Source organism: Cucurbita pepo, chromosome 20 (assembly GCF_057944985.1).
Source record: "Cucurbita pepo subsp. pepo isolate OVF chromosome 20, ASM5794498v1, whole genome shotgun sequence".
NCBI classification, from domain to species: Eukaryota; Viridiplantae; Streptophyta; class Magnoliopsida; order Cucurbitales; family Cucurbitaceae; genus Cucurbita; species Cucurbita pepo.
The window spans coordinates 957,383-976,701 of NC_141817.1; the positions used below are offsets into that span (position 1 = coordinate 957,383).

Sequence of the window (19,319 nt, forward strand, 5' to 3'; positions counted from 1 at the left end):
ACAGCATATGAGTGAGGGGATGGGCGTTGCTTGTTGGAGGGAGACGAGTGGAAGTGTTGTGAGAGTGACAAGTGAGTCCATGATTAACTCACTTTGGCCCCATCCCACAGTGGCACTGAAAAACATGCCACTTTTTCCCTTTGTATTTATTTGTAAAGTAAAGTAAAGTAAGCCAACCCCTTCTCCTCTTCTCTCCTCTCCTCTCCTCTCTTCTCTGCCCATTCTTTATTTCTCTGCTGAAACCCACATCATTTCTTGACATCAATTCCGTCTCGATCCACCACTGACAGATATTGTCCTCTTTGAGTTTTTCCTTTCGGGATTTCCCTCAAATCTTTAAAACGTGTCTGTTAGGGAAAAGTCCAATATGGGACATCGCGCACTGATAAAACCCTTTCAGAATCGTCATAACTCCATATAAAAAAACTAAAATTTTCCTTTTTTCTTCGTTTTAAACAACAATAATACACATTCAAATTGTTGGGAATGGCTCAAAATGTTGCCTACAAACTTGACAAGTGATTTGAAGAATGGTGGAGTTGATTTGCTTCATGGCATGTTCTTTCAAAGCAAGAGCTCTTTGTAGCTCACCTTGTGCTTCTTGTCTCATTCTCTTCGCATTAGCTAACTCCTTTTCAGCTATTTCAATTTGCTTCTTTGCTTCATTTCTTGCTTCTTCAGCTATAGCTTTCTCTTCCATTGCTACTCTCATTTGCTCTTTAGCTTCCTCTTTGACCTTCAAAAATTCCAACCCATTTCTTGTTTTCTCGTCATGATCGTCGTCGCCATCGTCGTTTTTCTCATCGTAATTGCACGAACCAATGGAAAGCTGCAAATGGGTCGAGTAATTTTCGCGTCGTTTCGGCGAAACGGATACGTGAATAGAAGTTGAATTGTTGGAGAGTTGAAGTTCCAAGTTTTGTGGATGGTGGGTAATGATCCTTTGGGGAATTATTGTATGGTTTTTGTTGAAGAAGCTGAAATTTGTATCTGAAGAAGGGCTTGGAGTTGGACTCGAAGCTGTTCTTGATAAACATGGAAGCTTTTGTTCTGATTGTTGATGATGATGACCCAATTTGCAGCTATCTTGATGTTCTATGAAGCTCTCCACCCTAAAATTAAACAAAAAACATGAAGAACAAAGCTAAGATCCAAAAAAGTGCATAGAAATTAGACAAATTTGGAAGGTTTTAGGTTTTTGAAACCCCAAAAGAGGAAAAAAAAATTTGAAAATCATGAAAACCCATTTGAATTCAAGAAATTAAATCAAAATCAAAACAACCCATCATCAAAAAATTGAATCTTTGTGTGAAGAACTTGTTAAGAACATGAACAAGTACATAATTTAATGACATTATTAACTATGGGACCAATAAAAAAAATAAAAATACCAAAAAAAATCGCTGTCCTGACAAAGATTTATACTGATTCTCGTTGAGAGATAAAAAAAAAAAAAACAAGAACTGATCATCGGAAAATGAGCCAAATTGCGACACAAAAAGCTGATTATAAAAACTTGAGCTGTTTACGATGATGAATGTTTGTATATTTCAGTCAGAAAACATCAGCAGCCATTAATAGAAATGAAAATGTAAGATACTCTACTAGTGAGCTAGCTCGCTAGCTCGAGTTGGTACGATCAAATTATCGCTAAATTCAAAAGCTTAAACGGATAGAATAGCGCGTAAATACCTTGAGAAAACCCGACCACAATCGCAGGAATGGCCTCGAGTTCCACATGTTTTGAGATGAGCTTTATAATCGGATTGAACAGCATACCCTTTAGAACATTTCTCACAAACCCATTGCTTATGGTTACTATGTTTTCTTCTAAAGTGTTTCTTTATTCCCACCAAATCCCCCAAAGCATGCGTAGGGTTATGGTGTAAACAGCTCGGTTCGGGGCAAACAAAGACTCGTTTTCTAACCGCGGTCGTCGGCTCAGTTCTCTTCAAAAGCTTCCACGGCACCTTATGTCGACGTCGATGCATTTGTAGATTTTGATCTCTTTGAAACCCTTGATTACAGATCTCACAAACATAACGATCTGATTCCAATAGGGTTTTGGGAGAAAGAGAAACAACTTCGGCATCTGGGTCTGTTACGTTATATTAAATTAAGCATAACTCAATCGAATTATTACTCGAAATGAAACCCGAAACCAATATAGATATATGCATACCTGGAGTCCCAGCAGGCCTTCTTTTTCTTTTGGTATTGGTTCCATTGCTTTCAAAGCAATTAGGCAAAGGCTCAAAGCAAGGAAGGGAAGGGGAGGAGAGATCAGCCAGCATGGGAAAACCTCTTCAAAGCTTCAAAGCTTCAAAGAAGAGAGAGAGAGAGAGAGAAGAAGGCCCAAAGGGTTTGAATAATTTGGAATTTGAGAACAAGGGTTGCAGAGATAAATTGAAGGGTTAGAGAGAGAAATAAGAGAGAGAAAGAGGAGAGAGAAATAAGAGAGAGAAAGAGGAGAGAGAAATAAGAGAGAGAAAGAGGAGAGAGAAAGAAGAGGGGAAGGGCAATGCTTTTGGGGTTCTTCAGCTTTTGTATTATAAATTAATGGGCTTTTAAAAATTTCAGCTTTTTGCATCAGCTTTTTCTATCTCACCTTTCTTTCTCTCTTTACTTCTTCCAACCATCTTCACCACATGTAGTTATTGAGTTTCCTCAAATCAAACTTTTCAAAACCATATATATATGTATATATATATATATATATATATATATATATATATATATATATATATATATATATATATATACATACATATATAGATGTAGTGAGAGAAGAGTTTAACTCATAAGGAAGCAAAGGACTGATCTTTAGAACACTTTAAAATAAAAAAACAAAAATAAAAAACAAACAAAAGTTTTTAATAAAACATCAATTAAATTCGTCACCTATAGATATATTCGAGTCTATATATATACATATCGACATTGTTATTATATCACATAAAACTTGATCGTTACATAATGTAAAATTTAGCGAAATAATTATTTATTAATTTTTTTCAATATCGGTCTTGATATAGATATCTATTTATATTTTCATTGACATTTCTATAACATTGAGATATGGACGTTTCAGTCGATGTGATGTTTAATATCGGGTTTAAAACAAATTCTTATCCTTTTATTTTTCAATAATTAAAAAAAAAAAGAGAAAAATTAATGGTTGAATAAAACAGTAGACATTCAACTTTTTCAGACGTGTAAATAGAAACTATCTTAGATTTTCTTTGCCATTTTTGTGTACTTTTTTTCGTTAAAAAATTGTAGAGTAAATTGTGAGTGTAAATTCTTTCTTCAAAGATGAATTTGTGAGTAAATTGTGTTTTTACTGTGAGACGTGATTTACTATTTATAACTTTTACAAGGTAAATTTTAAGGAAAAATGAATATAAACTAGAGAGGATCCCATGGTCTAGACATTCTCAGTCTCCTGCATTCTCTTTAACACCAATATGTTCTAAAAGTGAAGATTATCACTACATATCAATACGAGCCATTTTAACAGCCTCACGTGTTTTATAGACAATCTCCCAACATACAATTGTTTCAAGGTAACTTTTAAGTTCTTTGAACCATCATATCATTAGGTTCGTTTTCATTCAAACGTGGTATCAGTTAATTCATGTTCCCTATTTTTACTCGGGCAACACGTAATATAATTATCACGGTCAGACGAAGAATCAAATATTCAAATTACCGAAGAAGTGAAACAAAAATCACCACCAAAACAATACGATGTACAAAAGATGAAAACAAACACAAAACAACTTTTTAGAGAAACCAGTTCTATTCAGCATAGTTTTACTAAAGTTTATTGTTCCAAGAAACAAAGGGAAAAAAAAGGTAAATTTTGAAAATATGTAATAAAAAGAAGAGATAGGACGAAAATACCCTCAGGTTTGTAGTTAAAGTAGGGTTTGTTTTATCCTAGTTAGGGAGCAGCTTTTGTAAAGGTAAATCAGGTGGGTGGTGAAGATGTAAAGTCACCTTCAGGGGCATAGTGGTCAATATCATCATAATTATGTGTGTTAAGAGATTTATAGTCTTCCTTTTTCCACATGCATACAAAAGTAACATGTTAAAAATAAATAAATTCAGTCTGCCCAGTAAATGTGAGATTTTTTCCTCTAGGTCAAAGATACACCCTCTATTTTCATTCAACAACTTTAATTAATATATATATATATATATATATATATATATATATATATATATATATATATATATATATATATATAATTCAAACTCGGGATAAAAATTTGAACCTCTAACCCACTTTTTTTAACCTTTCGAGTACGTACTCGAGCATGTGGCGTAAAATAAACATAAAATTACTTACGATCGTACAAATACATGTTTTGAAGCATTAATAAGATTTGACGGAGTGAAAATGTACCATATAAGAATTTATGAACATATGGGGTTTAAGTGTTTGTGGTTTGTGAATGAATTGACAAGAGATTCTAAGGGCTGTGGACTGCAACATTCCATGCCATTCCTTCTTGTCAATACATTCATTGCTTACACTATGCACTGTCCATTCATTTAATTAGTGTTAGACGAACACGACTCTCTACAATGGCATGATATTGGACTTTGATTTGGGCTAGCCTCGTACTAAATAGAGAGATTATTCCTGGATTATAAACTCGTGATCATTCCCTAAATTAACCAATGTGGGACTTTCATCGTCCAATACATTAATTTTATACTCGAGTTATCCTTAAATTTTTAAATATATATATTTTTAATATTTTAAATTTCAAGAAGACATAATTGAAATCTTAAAATATTTTGTATTATTTAACCTATTTAACCTAAAAACCTAGTACTAAAAAAAATCTTTAAAAATCTTATTATCAATTATTGGTTAAACCACTTTTTAATAATCGTGAATTTTACTATTTATTTTAATTATCTATATTTAAAAAATAATAAATAAGTATTTCAAAACTATTTTTATAATAAAAATGTGTTAGAATATTTGAATATTTAATAAAATTTTATTTTAAAAATATTTTTGAAAAATGGGATAAAAGTTTATTTATTTAATTTATTTGTAATTTAACGTTATTGGCATAAAGTGTGGTTATTTATTAGAAATAATTGAAACTTTTTCATCATTTAAAATTACAGATTTGTTAAAAAATAACAACCCTGCCACCCATCAGTAATCATTACGACACGCTTTAATACTATTTTTGGGGAAAATGGGCTAAAATTTAATGCCATTCACGGTTAGTAACTCCTACGACGGGCAGCTAGGGTTGAAACGAGAATGTAACTAATAAATACGTACGGGCAAGGATAAAAAGCAAACCCGGGCAGTAGTACATATGTTGTTTTTAATACTCCCTTCATAATTGGAATAGACCGTCAGATGAATGTGAAAAACAATCGGACGATCCAAAATAGCTAAAGAATTTTGAAATTTCATTGAATCTAGTTCGTTGGATGGAGTAAATCGAATCAAAGCCGTATGATTTTAGAGGAGAGAATTTGGGGTTTCGATCTAGTCAAGTGCACCAAATAACTGTGCGAACAAAGCAGCCGATCGTAGCCCTGAGGAAAATGTCTGATTTTCATTGAATTATTGATTTTAGTCATGATGATATGAGTTCACCAAATTTAAAATAGGCATGCCGCATCTAATTAAAGTAAATACCAAATCTTGATTTCTTCTTCAAGATAGCTCATTATTTAATGCTCATAACTACCGTATTTTAGTTATTACATTAATAATATTTATTTTAATGATTTTAAATATTTATTTACAAAAATGTTAAAAACGCTCTAATTCGATATAAATATGAATAATATTTATAAGGATTGTATGAATAAGTTATATTATAAGAACAAAACTTTGGTATAAAATAATATATATAAGAGGAGACAAAGGTGCATGAAGGTACCATGATGCTTGACAGCTCCAAGATATAATTCTCAAGGTGTAATTAACTTTATAAAAAGAATATTAAGGGAAACTTCAAAAGTTAATAATGGTGGCTGCTGGGTTTGGTGGTTGTGGGAACCAAATAAAATAAATTTTAAAAATAAAAAAGGTGAAGAAGAAGAAGAAGAAGAAGAAGAAGAAGAAGAAGAAGGATTGTAGGACCAATTTAGTTTTATGTGAAGCCCAATTAACTTCATCCCTACACCAAATCATGGATCTTATCTTTATTTGTTTTTTTTATTTATTAATTTATATAAATAAATAAAGTGTTCTAAAGGAGAAAACAAATATCTTAGAAATTAAGGCAGACCCACATGAATAATTAACTTTATGAATTGATTTACAATCAAAAAAGTTATGGGTTTGTTGTTGTTTAGTGGTTATTCATTTGTTTTTCACATAATTAATTGACAAAAAGAAAGTTCATAATATTTAAATATTTATAATTAATTAATTAATTAATTGATATTAATTAATTTGAAGTTAAATTAATGGGGTATGATTGGATTTGGGATCAAAACACACACATAAACATGATTGTGCCAAAAGGACATTCTTGCATGTGCATGTTTTCATCAATCTTGGACTTCCATCATCTTCCCTATTTTTTATTTATTTTATTTTATTTTATTTTATTTTATTCCCAAGTTGATAATAACATGACTTGTTTTTTGCTTTTTTGCATTAACATTTTCAGCCTTTTGTATTTTCTTTTCAGAATATCAAATGCCCTTGTTCAATGTCTTTTAAAGGAATGAGAATCAAAACGGGGCTCAGATTAGATCGTTACTCCGTTCATACTCATCTTATATTGTTAGATCTCATTTTTTGCGGACAATATCGACTTGTAGTGGCCTCGGATAGTAAAGAGAAAGGAGTGAATTCGAGCATAGTTTAATTGATAAAATACTTTGACGGGTTGATTTGTTAATTAATTGAAAAGAAAATAATTTTATTGCTTTATTTGTATCATAATTGATTAATCGAGTTAGTTACGAAGAAGGTAGCGTGTATAAAAAAATATTAATGAAAGAGGACAAGTATTCAAATGATTTGGTTGATGTCTATTATTGAGATCAAAGCCACATGGAATCAAATCCATTTTTTTCTTTTTTTTCAAACTTTTATAACGCCAAAAAAAGGGGAGGCTACATTAAATTTCTAGGGTTTTATTGATTACAATATCAAATTATGTTGATATATATCTATCCTATTTGTATTCATATGCACTCTAGCTATGGTAGAATCCAACCCTATTAATTATTTATCTACCGAATTTATATATATATATATATTACGAGAAAATACAATGCACAAATACTTGAACTATGATCATGTTGATTTTATCGTAATAAAAATTGGTTTTTTAAATTAATATTACTTTAAAATTTATATATACTTCAAAAAAAAAAATTGAGATATTCAATAATGAAAAATTATGAGTTATATTGGGACGACCTTTAACCATTATTCATTACATCTCGAGGCTGGTTTGATGTTGAACTGAAGTGAATGTCGGCTTCCGAGGTCGAGAGTTTTTTTTTTTTTTTTTTTTTTATTTATAATTTTGTTTATTATTATTTTTCATTTGGTGGGCTGGGCCCAGATATTTGTCACTCTCAAGTCTCGCCTTAATTTCCAGCAAGGGGAGGCTGACGTGGCACGTCTATTTATTAAAATATTCTTTTCTTTAGCGCCACTCTCGGAAGTAAAAATTCGTTTGTTTTTCGTTTTTTTTTTATTTTTTTTTTAAACTTAAACTTAAATAGGTTAGTTTCACAAAATGAAAGCTTAAAATTAATTGAAGGATGAAATGAATATCATTAATGTTAATATTTGAGTATAATTAGTTAAACAATTAGGAAGGGTTCAAATCTTTCATCTGATAACACTCACGTATGGTTGAATTTAAAAATTATAAAATAAAAATTATAAGTATTATCTATTGATGACAAAACCTAGCAAATTCCACGTGCTTCCTATGGTAAATTTGTATGCGAGGGATCGTAAAATGTGTACAAACAAGTGTATATATAAGTGTACAAAGCCTAGCAAACAAGAACAAGTGTACAAACAAGAACGCTGGACCCACAAACGAGATGGATAGTAAAATGTATATATAATAATAATAATGAAAATATATATATATATATATATATATATATAATAATGAATAGTATAACCCCCACCTATGAAAACGAAAACCCATATAAAAAGGAAAAAAGAAAATGGAAAATTGCTTCTTAAAGGTGGAATGGTGATGTCTCGAAAGAAACAAACCATGTGGAAGTGGAGAGAGACGTTTCTTTTGCATCAAAAAGACAAGTTCGCTAAAAAAAAAATAAAAGAAACTGCAAAAAGTCAAAAGCTAATTTTTTTTTATAGAAAAAATAATAATAATAACAAATTAAGAACATCAAAAAGCTCCCCACTTTATCAAAAGAACCCACCGTCTTCTTTCCTCCATTTGCCTCTTCCTTTTCACGTAACCACTGGATAAGCATGTTTCCATGCTGTTCATACCCAATTTTTTACCTCATTTTATCAAATAATTATAAACTACACCTATATAGTTCCCAAATTTACTAGATTCATAATAAAAATACTCCTAAATTTTGTATTTTATTTAAAAAGTATCTCTTACCCTTTGATTTTTATGAAAATACTGAGCTTTTCACCTGATGTGGAGCTCAAGAAGGCAAGGAAGATCTTAATGTTGATTAGATTGTGACATGCTAAGCATCCAAAAGCTCAAATTCTGCACTCGTCACTCGTCACTCGTCGACGGTATCTGTGCGAGTAATCCGAATCTGCAGTGAAAACAATCAACATTCTCAGTGACCAGGAAAAGTAATGAACCAAATCATATCATTCTTACCTAAAAAGCTGAGGCGGGGTTTACTAATGAAAGTTAAACGCTCCATTCATATCAGACACATTCATCCTATTTTCCTTTGTTCTTAATATACTTACCTAGCTACCACTAAGTTTTACCTTTAATATTGCCCCCTCAGCCTTTCCCCACTTTTTACTTTATAGTTCTCTTTATCCTCTTTTTTGTGATGATTTTAAGTTTTATTATACACTAGAAACTTGCAATAGTTGGAGTGCAAGGTCGAATAGGTATAGCAGGGCTATTCTACCTTTTCTGTTGCCCCAACGAGGCTTCAGATAAATTAAGCATTTCTGGAAAACAGTCATTTAAACCCAACCAAACTGGGCATTTTGGTTAGTTGATATACCAAGATTGAGGCTAAGGGTGTATTTGGATTTAGAAAAGAATGGTCTTAATGATGATTATTCAAAAAGTTATTCAAAAGTGATTGATAAAAAATCGCTTTGTAATCGAATCACTTTGATGGAGTGTACCACAAGTATGCAAAAGAAGATTACCTGAGCAAGAGCATAAATTTGTGAGATCCCACATCAAGTGGAGAAGGCAACGAGTGTCAAGGAGGAAGCTGTGTCTCAAAGGAGGTGGATTGTGAGATCTCACATTGATTAGAGAAGGAAACAAAAAAATTCTTTATAAGGATGTGAAAACCTCTACGTAACAGACGTGTTCTAAAAACCTTGAGGGGAAACTCGAAAGGGAAAGCTCAAAGAGGACAATATGTGTTAGTAGTGGGCTTGGGCTGTCATAAATGGTATCAGAGCTAGACATGGGGTGGTGTGCCAGCGAAGACGCTGAGCCCTAAAGGGGGGTAGACAATGGATGGTGTGTCAACGAGGACGTTGGGCCTCTAAGGGGGGTGTATTGTGAGATCCCACATCGGTTGGAGAGAGGAACAAAACATTTTATAAGTGTATGAAAACCTCTCTCTAGCAGACATGCTTTAAAAATTTTGAGGAGAAGCCGGAAAGGGAAAGCTCAAACAGGCCCAGTTCAGAATAACTCTAAATATTAGAGCATAATCAGTTCCCATCATCTGAATCACCACATCCGCCAGAAATGTTCCCCAAAACCTGATTCAGATACAGATAATTATAAACTGGTTGGCATTAAATTAATTAGCAACAAGGAAACAATTTTATCAAGCCTATATCATGAACTGGGCCATGTTTGAACAAGAAAGCAAAAAAAAAAAAAATTAAGCAGTTCGATTGATTTAGTCACCAAAAGTTTCAATGTGTAGACCTTTTGTTAGTTCATTGGGCCGAGCAAAGTCATCGTGCTTCTGAAACCCAGATACCTTAAAGCAGCACCAGCAAAACCCTGTCCAAATTGCAAGAACTAGATATCTCAATATTCAAAGATAAACCTGAATGGGTACCTAATGGATGCCCGTGGCCCGTGGGCTAAAACTAAAATTGTTTCCGGAATACCTTCTAGTTTATGAACTTTTTTTTTAGAAATAATATTTTAATATCTCAAATAACAAATGGATGGGTGGACCATAAGTAACGTTATAGACGATAAATTTATGAACCCTTAAGATATTCCTTGTTTTCGTGGCAGAACCTCCCCGTTCTCAAAAGAGATTCCTCGCTAAAACGGTGGAACTTCCATGTTTTCATAAGGATTGTTCCCACGAGGGAACCTCATGCTTTAAAAAAAAGATTCCTTATCAAAAAAGTCCTAACCCATCACTCGCTTTTTTTAGATTTTTCCCTCCCAGCTTTCTCTCAAGATTTTTAAAATGTGTATACTAAGGAGAGGTTTCCACATTCTTATAAAGAATGTATTATTCTCCTCCCAACCAATGTAGGATCGCACACTTATATGTTACATGGAAAGGAAAAAAAAAAAATCATTCCATTAAATGGTAAGACCTACTGTAAATATATATCAAAGGAGGGGCAGGCTTGGAATTGCATCCCAGTGAAGTTGCTTGTAGGACTGTCTTTTGTTCTGTTTTTTGTGTAATCAGTTTATGCATACTCTCAAAAGGCTCACTTGTAATCGCTCTTGGGCTACTTTAGTGATATCAATATACTGATTGTAAGGGATACCTTGCACAAACTGTAGCAATCCAAATCTACCGCTAACGGACAGTGTCCGCTTTTGCCCATTACGTACCAACGTCAGCCTCACGGTTTTAAAACGCATTTGCTAGGGAGAAGTTTCACTCTTATAAATAAAATGTTTCGTTCCCCTTTCCAATCGATGTGAGACCTACTCCTTTACAACAACAGTAAAGAAAGCAAAACTTCCAAGTAAAAGATGCCAGTTGAACAGAAAGAGCATAAAAGCAAAGAAAGACAGTCTCAGCTGCTTTAGGCTGTGCTCTCTAAACCATGGCATTTATTTCTAGGTTCACACATCAATAATGCTTTCGATATTACCGAGTACCTTTTTGATGATTTCCTTTTTAATTCAATGGTTGGCCGCTTGTTGGAACACCTTCCCAGATAATGTCCTAGCAAGCTGACACAAGAGGAAAGCTTCTTGAGGGGAAAAATTTTATAAAACCGATACCTTTAATATCAAGGATTGCAGGTTAGATGCTCCATCTGTAGCTGCTAAAGTTTCACCTTGCACAGATTGAGTCCAATTTGTATACTATCTTCAAGGTTAGACTGCCATAATGATTCTTCACTACATGGGCAAGGACAAAGTTTTCTGACTTACCAACTTACACAGCACTTGATTCATGTATGCAACTTCAGATATAGCGACACATCTAAATTTTAGATGAGCAAATCAAGAATATAAAATTTTTACCTAACCCACAGGCTTAGGGGAAGTACCTTGCAGGAACAAATGAAGAAAGATTTCTGCTTCAATGTCTCCAGATGACAACTTGGTTGAGCAAGGAACGTTTAACTTTTTTTTCTCACTGAAAGCAATGCATCTCTATAAGATGGTCTCCAACCCCTTCAAAGAAAAACGTGTGAAATAAATTCAAACGATTGAAATGAAATTTGCATAAAATGGATGAGCAGAAAAGTTCCTGAGTTAGCCATATGAGATGAGCCTCCTTCAGCCTCATAAAGGCTAACTACAGGTACAGTAAACTTGTGCAAACATTTCCAGTAAATACAACCCGGTAGAGATACAGTAGTATGAAATTGCAATTGTGATGTGAGATCCCACGTTGGAGAGGAACGAAACATTCCTTATAAGGATGTGGAAACCTCTCTCTAGTAGACGCGTTTAAAAACCTTGAAGGGAAGCTCGGAAGGGAAAGCCCAAAAAGGATAATATCTGCTAGCAGTGGGCTTGGACTGTTACAAATGGTATCAAAGCTAGACAATGAGTGGTGTGTCAGTGAGGATGCTGGCCCCCATGTGGGTGGATTGCGATATCCTACATTAGTTGAAGAGGGGAACTTGTGGAAACTTGAGGGAAAGCTCGGAAAGAAAAAGCTAAAGAGGACAATATCTGCTAGCGGTAGGTTTGGGTTGTTACATGTGACCTCACACACCAAACAATATGAACTAAGCATACATTCTAATTTGGCATTTCGAAACCTTAATGTCGACCGAGTATCAGCTGTTGGATACAAGAATCGAGACTCTCGAGTCGAAAGATCATCTCTCTCTTCAAGGTCTTCCTCATTCATGGCATAATCAGTTTGGCCTCTGTTTGTAATCGATTTCATCAAAGGACTGAAGTAACTGCACATCGCCAATACAAGATCAGCCTCCTGAAACTAAACTGGACATCTAGAAACTTGATGATAATATATGTTCCCTTCACCACTTCCTACAATTTAGAAGAACGGATCCCAACAAACATACTTCAGCATATTACTAATCATTTTCTCTATTAAAGCGCATAGTCTCAATGGAGCTACAATGCTTCTAAACAAAGCAACAAATGAAGGAAAAACGACCTGGAACCGAAGAGGATTTGTTCAAGCTCATATAATTAAGAATTTGTTGAAATTCCGGGTCAAAAACACCTGAAATTCGCTGTTTCATGCCGGAAATTCAATTCATTGAAAGAGTTAAAAGAGAAATAAGATAAGAACCTTGGCCATTTCTTGGATTGGAAGCATTGGCACAACCCACAAATTGACATTTCTACGCCCAGAACAGCTGAAAAACTGCTGAACAATTTGCACCTTCTTTAGAGAACAGTAGCGATACACGATACAACAAACTAGAATCCTGATATTTACACAAATTGGAGTATCAATCAAGCGACTCAGCTAGTTAAGTGGAATTTGATTGCAGTATCATCTAAATAGCTGATTCAATAAACCAGTGCGTCGTCTAAATTAAACTAAATTTGGAGGTGAAACTGTAGCAAGAGAAACAGAAGCTTACGGGATATGCAAATTTTTTGGAAGCGGCCGGTGAAAGGAAGGCGAGTTGAAGCGCAGCCAGAGAAGTCGTCATGGCGGGACACTTGCCGCCATCGCAGTATGATAGTATGAGTGGAAGTGTTCAAGACGCAATGCTCGTCCCGCGCAAGTGTTGAACCTAAAATTATATAAAATTCTCGTGAAATTTTAAATTTTAATAATTAAAATATTAGAAACAAGAATATTTTTCTTAATAAAAATAGATGTCACCTTAGTTTATCAATACAATATTGGGTCATGCAATTTTTCTTACAAAAATATTATTAATGAAAAAAATAGATAAATTTTGGGTTTAATCAATTTTTGTGAGACAGGGAGGAAACGAATCATTATTTGTAAATGTGTGAAAATCTCTCTCTAATACATGGATTTAAAAAACGTTGAGAGAAATTTCGAAAGTAAAAATACCAAAGAGAACAATATCTGCTAGCGGTGGGTTTTGGCGGTTACAAATGGTATTACAGTCTGGCGATGTGCTGGCATGAAGGCTGAGTATCTCAAGGGGTGAACACGAGACAGTGTGCTAGTAAGAATGTAGGCCCCAAATGGGGTGGATTGTGACAGCCTAACTCAGTTACAGTGGAGAATTAATCATTATTTAGAAAAGTGTGAAAACCACTTCCTAGCATACCCATTTTTAAAACCTCAAGGGGTAACCCAAGAGAAAAAGTCCAGATAATATCTCCCACCAGTGGACTTGGTCTCTTACCGTTTTTGTCTTCCAAATGTTTTAAATATAAACATAAAATTTTAATAAAACTTACGCCTGATTTAACACCTAATGGTCTCAGCATTCTCTAACATAGTCAAGTTACTTATTAAACACTTAATGGTCCCGACATTCTATTGCAACATAGTCACGTTACTTATTTTTCACTTTTAAGAGTGAAAGTTATTCCCACGTATCAACACAGATTCTTTTATGATGTTTTGTTCTTATTCACGTATTTCTTTAAAAAAATTATAATAATATAACTCATAATAGGACTACTCTAATGGACACATAGGGTCAAGATGGCCGAGTTGGTCTAAGGCGCCAGTTTCAGGTACTGGTTCGTAAGGGCATGGGTTCAAATCCCATTCTTGACAAAAAAAAAAAAAAAAATTTATTGTGTTAATTACCTTGCTTAGTTTTGTATCACTTATTAATTAAATTAATTAAATGAACTAATCCTCCAAGGTTATCTGTTTATTTTATTAATTGAGTTCAACTAAATCCTCTAAAAGGGTTTAACGAGCAAAATTTAGTTAATTTAATTATTTTATTGTTTTTTTTTTTCCTTAATGAGTTGGACTCGAATCTTGGTTGTACTTGCATAAGAAGATGCGACAACTAAATAATTAGAGATTATAGACCAAACAAAACTATTAATTCGTGACAAAAAAAATAATAAAAATAATTGTCGTATGGGTTAATTTAAAATAGAAATAATAAAAAAAGTCGGAAAATTGGAAACTCAAGCTGTCGAGTTCTAGGGTTGGAATCGTTCTGTAATGTTGGATAGTTAAAAATGATTATTGGCGTTGGGTCGGGTGCATGCACGAGAAACCTTTTATATTAAATATATACTAATACCACCAAGCATTTATAAAATTAATTAATTATGGTTAAAGTAAGTAAATATATGTAACCATATATCAATATCTTAATTAAAATATAATATTCACATTATAAAATATTATCTCCCCCTTAAAAGAAATGTTTTATTCACTTTTTTAACGGATATGAGATCTCACAGTCCACTGTCTTTATTGACACACTGCCTAATGTCTGACTTTGATACCATTTGTAACAACTCAAACGCCCAAACGTTGTTATTAGTCTTATATGAAATGTTTCATTCCCCTCTCAACCGACGTGGGATCTCACAATACACCTTCTCTTGTGAGTCCAACGTCCTGGCACACCGCTCAATGTATGAATTTGAAACCATTTGTAACAGTTCAAACACACCACTAGCCGATATTGTCTGTTTTTGCTCGTCACGTTTATTAAAACATGTCTTTTAGTAAGAGGTTTCCACATCTTTATAGACATGCATGTATGAGAGAGGATGTACATGTATGGGCATGCAAATAATTGATATCTATGAGAACTGGGAATTTTATTTATGAATTATTATTTATTTTTTCTGGTCAAAATTTGGAGACAAAGCCTGCGTAAAAGAAAGTAAGATATTAGGGAGTGAATATTGAAGGGATTGGAATAAGTTTAGTGTCTGATTGTGTATGGAAAATCCAAAGCCTAAACCAGAATTTTCCAGCCAAGCTGTCCACTGAATTACGGACAAAACTGGCTACCCTATCCTTCTTTCCAAACACCTATTTAACCTAAAAACATGCTTCCATATGCATTACCAATAATTAATATTATTACATGACACCAAAGCTTCTCCTTTATTTATCTATTTATTTATTTATTGCTAACTTCACATATTTTTCAGTTTTTAAATAAAACCCGAATAATAATAATAATAATAATAAAGCGGTATTTTTTTCATTTTGAAAAAATGCTAATACTCAATATATAAAATTAAAAAAAAATAAATTTATACTGAATTTTCAATGATTATATTTTTTAAATAAAAAAGTAACAACGAAAGGGTACGTAGAATCCAAGTCAAAGCTACATATATAATATACATTAGTTCGGGATCACTTCCTCACATGCTTTGAGTTAATTAATTAATTAATTATATGCTCAACATCAACAATTAAACTCAATTAATTATTCAATTAATCACTCCACGCATGCATCTAAGTTGAAGTTGTAAAGGTGCATGCATGCATCAATTGATAGCCAATTTTTATTTTAATTTATTAATCTAGTTAATCTCGTAATTATATTTATATAATTCATCATTACCGTTTTAAATTTAGTGCTAATTATATTATATCTTTGTTTAAACTGGCTGTGGGGGAGTGGGAACCATGATTCGGAAACTAAAATATGATTAGCTACCTTAATTAGTTTGATTAATATCCTTAATTTGGTTTAACGAACTTAAACAAATGATTCACCATAATTAGTCTGTTCGGAAAAATAATATATTATTATTAAGGCTGCCTCAAAATTTTAATTTCTTGTGGTATATTTGCGGTGGTGAATTATTGCTGGAAAACCCGAAATAGTTCACGGGTCTGCTGACAAATTTCCGAAAATACCCTTTCTGACAGCCGAAATTACAATGGAAGGGACTTGTATTTTTAATATTTATTAAGAATTTACCGATATTTATATATTGAGGTATTTATAAAAAAAGGTTAAAATAATAAACGATTTAAAGACACGGTTCAATCACATGTATTATGCCTAAACGATTGTCTCGTGATATTAGTCGAAAAACGTATAAATTGACCCGAGCACTCGCGAAATAACAACAAAAATTACATTAAAGTGTAACTTATATCCAAATATGCATTATACTTCCAAATTCAAATATCAAGACTGTAACGGCTCACACTCGTGATTTAGATCAATATTCAAAATCCGCTACAATATGGTTATGTTACCTAGGCTTCTCGCTTCTAAGAGCAAAAACTATCCCCACAAAACGGAAAATTTACAGTAGGTCACCGACATAGAACTGTTTAAAGTAAAGCACGTTTAACTACAAAATTTTTATGATCGAACCACCAGAAAGAAAGGTTGTGAGATCTCATGTCGTTTAGTGAAGAGAATACCCTTCGTCCTAAAAACGCTTCATTTTTTATCCAAATTTAAAGCAACCTCTAGGGCTTGTTTGGCATCCCAATATATACTCTATCAAACAAATCAAAGCTCCCACACACAGAAAGATAGAGAGAAAGAAGAGAGAGAATGGACGGAGAGAACTCCAACTATCATTACAGAGAATGCCTCCGGAACCATGCAGCCAGTCTGGGCAGTTACGCCACCGATGGCTGCGGCGAATTCACTCTCGACGACACCTCCTCTCCGACCAACAACCTCCACTGCGTTGCTTGTGGCTGCCACCGTAACTTCCACCGCAAAATCACTTACATCGCTGGCGGTGGCCGCTCTTCCGCCGCCACTGCAGACGATCTCATGGACTACGACCAAGCCGCAACCGACACCGAGAGGAGCGGCGGCGGAGGAAAAAAACGGTTCCGTACGAAGTTCACGGCAGATCAGAGAGAGAAGATGCTGGCATTTGCAGAGAAATTAGGTTGGAAATTGCAGAGAAGAGATCTTGACGACGAGATCGAGAGGTTCTGCCGGAGCGTGGGCGTCACTCGCCAGGTTTTCAAGGTTTGGATGCACAATCACAAGAATTCTTTTTCTTCTAATTCTGCATCCACTGGAAATGCCTCTTCTCTAACACAGTAAATAAAGATTAATTAATTTAATTAATTGATCTTTGTGAATGTGATTAGCGTTAAAAGGAGGCCTAATTTTTCCTTCCTTTTTTACCCCTTTCAGATCCCTTTGTTATTCTTGCTAAAAAGGGTCTAGTTTATATATCAGTAATCCGCTTTTTATTGTAATATATAAACTAATTTGCTTATCTGTATTTTTTTTCCCTTTTTTTTTTAATTTATTTTTTTATTTTTTTGTGCTTTTTCTCCATTTTTTTCATGAAAACTGACCGGCTCTGATCATTGAGTTCTTGACCATTTCCCATTTTCATCCTCCAATTATTGGTTCATCTAAATTAATTAATTTTTTTAGGCCTTATATAATAATTATATAAAAAAAATTATTTCATAGATTAATTACCTTGTAATAGATATTTGAAATTGGAATAATTTTGTTTATTAATGCTAAATAAATATGATTATTACGTCACTAATGAATATTAGTTTTTAATTTTTTGTTTTTAAGTGATATGTGGGATGGTGTTGTTTGAGTTAGCTTTAACCATTTTTAGAGTTTTTCTATAAAACTTTAATGTCTATAAATGAAATTATTGTGCGCTTATCATTGTTTTTAATTAACATATTATGTTTTAAATCGTACTTTCCTCGATCAAAAAAAGAGATAAGACTTGCACATTCATAAATAACTCTAATTTTTTAATTAAAAAAAAATTAAAATTTAATGCCAATATAGATATATATTTTGGACCAATTAAACAAAATTAAATCTGCTCATCCAATTAAAAAAATAAGATTAAAATTCTTTTTAAAATAAAAGATCAAATAATAACATAAACAAATTTCCTAAAATAAAATAGTTAAAGGGTAAGTTTAGCCTATGAATTTTTAGGTCCTTAAATTGTAATTTAAGGAAACTTGGAGGACTAAACTAAAAATTGAAGAAAAATTGTAGAAAGAGGGTTAAAAGAGTACGTAAATAAGGCCAAATGGGCATCGTCTGTGCTGTCGACTTCAATCCACGTGGCAAAGGGATATGATGTGGAATTATAGGAAAGGTTGTGTATTGGTGTGTTGGTGAAGCCTCCACCAACCACCACCGTTGGTTCCATGCCATTCCCATATTTCGTTTGTTTTTTTGTTTTCACTTTCCCCATCAGCTCACGTGAATTTTCTGCATCCTTACTTATAATCTTATCTATTTCTATTTTCCTCCCCTTCTCTCTTTCAATTTCACGCCTTAGCCACTCCTTTTTTATCTTTAACTCCAATCAATCCCTCCTTATTCCCCAATAAATTATTGGACGTTGTACCCAATAATTTTGCTATTTAATCACAAAATAAAAATTAAAAAAAAAAAAAATCAAATTTTACATTTTATAATAATAATAATAATTTTATTATTTTTTAACTCACTTCAAATATTTATTTAGTTTAGAGACATCGGATAATTTATCCACACTGCCCTATCCCTTTTTGCTGTTAGAGTGGGGGCAAAATGGTAAATTAGGAACATCGATAAATCATTTCTTTTTAGACTCCATTTCATAAATGGACTTTTTTTTTTTTTTTTTTTTTTTTTTTTTTTTTAATGTAAATTATGAGTTTAGTATATTTAAAAATTTAAACAATTTATTTTAAATAAAGTTAATATTTGTTAGATGATGAAAGTCCTCCAACTAATTTAGGGTTTATAAACAAAGAATATTATCTCCATTCTTTTGAGGCCTTTTAGGAAAGCCGAAAGCAAAGCCATGAGAGCTTACGCAAAGTGGACAATA

General features: G+C 33.0%; 2 protein-coding genes, 1 long non-coding RNA gene and 1 other non-coding gene across 16 annotated transcripts; 2 read left to right on the plus strand and 2 right to left on the minus strand.

Moving 5' to 3' along the window:
- Nucleotides 1–394: 394 nt before the first annotated feature.
- LOC111783363 (protein indeterminate-domain 14-like) lies at nucleotides 395–2,535 on the minus strand. Its single transcript, XM_023664291.2, has 3 exons — nucleotides 2,183–2,535; nucleotides 1,693–2,098; nucleotides 395–1,112 (listed from the first exon to the last, which is right to left on the minus strand). The coding sequence occupies exons 1-3, from the start codon at nucleotides 2,292–2,294 to the stop codon at nucleotides 473–475; spliced, it is 1,158 nt and encodes a 385-aa protein (XP_023520059.1). The 5' UTR covers nucleotides 2,295–2,535; the 3' UTR covers nucleotides 395–472.
- A 5,242-nt stretch (nucleotides 2,536–7,777) lies between these two features.
- Nucleotides 7,778–13,318, minus strand: LOC111783335 (uncharacterized). Of its 13 annotated transcripts, XR_015414629.1 has the most exons (8): nucleotides 13,184–13,318; nucleotides 12,886–13,024; nucleotides 11,660–12,529; nucleotides 11,444–11,507; nucleotides 11,262–11,336; nucleotides 10,107–10,184; nucleotides 9,362–9,934; nucleotides 7,781–8,778 (listed from the first exon to the last, which is right to left on the minus strand). It is a non-coding gene; the product is annotated as an uncharacterized LOC111783335 (long non-coding RNA). The 13 variants fall into 13 exon arrangements; XR_015414622.1 differs by adding an exon at nucleotides 12,748–12,816 and having other exon boundaries at nucleotides 7,778–8,778; nucleotides 11,262–12,617; XR_015414627.1 differs by having other exon boundaries at nucleotides 11,262–11,507.
- A 911-nt stretch (nucleotides 13,319–14,229) lies between these two features.
- Nucleotides 14,230–14,310, plus strand: TRNAL-CAG (transfer RNA leucine (anticodon CAG)). Its single transcript has one exon. It is a non-coding gene; the product is annotated as a tRNA-Leu (tRNA).
- A 2,660-nt stretch (nucleotides 14,311–16,970) lies between these two features.
- On the plus strand, nucleotides 16,971–17,758 carry LOC111783274 (zinc-finger homeodomain protein 2). Its single transcript, XM_023664190.2, has one exon. The coding sequence runs from the start codon at nucleotides 17,042–17,044 to the stop codon at nucleotides 17,549–17,551; it is 510 nt and encodes a 169-aa protein (XP_023519958.1). The 5' UTR covers nucleotides 16,971–17,041; the 3' UTR covers nucleotides 17,552–17,758.
- The last annotated feature ends 1,561 nt before the right edge of the window (nucleotides 17,759–19,319 follow it).

What these genes read in the sequence shown, in the direction of transcription:
- LOC111783363 (XM_023664291.2), bottom strand. Translation starts at nt 2,294, where the DNA reads ATGCTGGCTGATCTCTCCTCCCCTTCCCTTCCTTGCTTTGAGCCTTTG. An exon ending in AAGGCCTGCTGGGACTCCAG is followed by an intron (nt 2,099 to 2,182) that starts GTATGCATATAT and finishes ATAACGTAACAG; the next exon opens with ACCCAGATGCCGAAGTTGTT. An exon ending in TGTGGTCGGGTTTTCTCAAG is followed by an intron (nt 1,113 to 1,692) that starts GTATTTACGCGC and finishes GTTTAATTTTAG; the next exon opens with GGTGGAGAGCTTCATAGAAC.
- LOC111783274 (XM_023664190.2), top strand. Translation starts at nt 17,042, where the DNA reads ATGGACGGAGAGAACTCCAACTATCATTACAGAGAATGCCTCCGGAAC.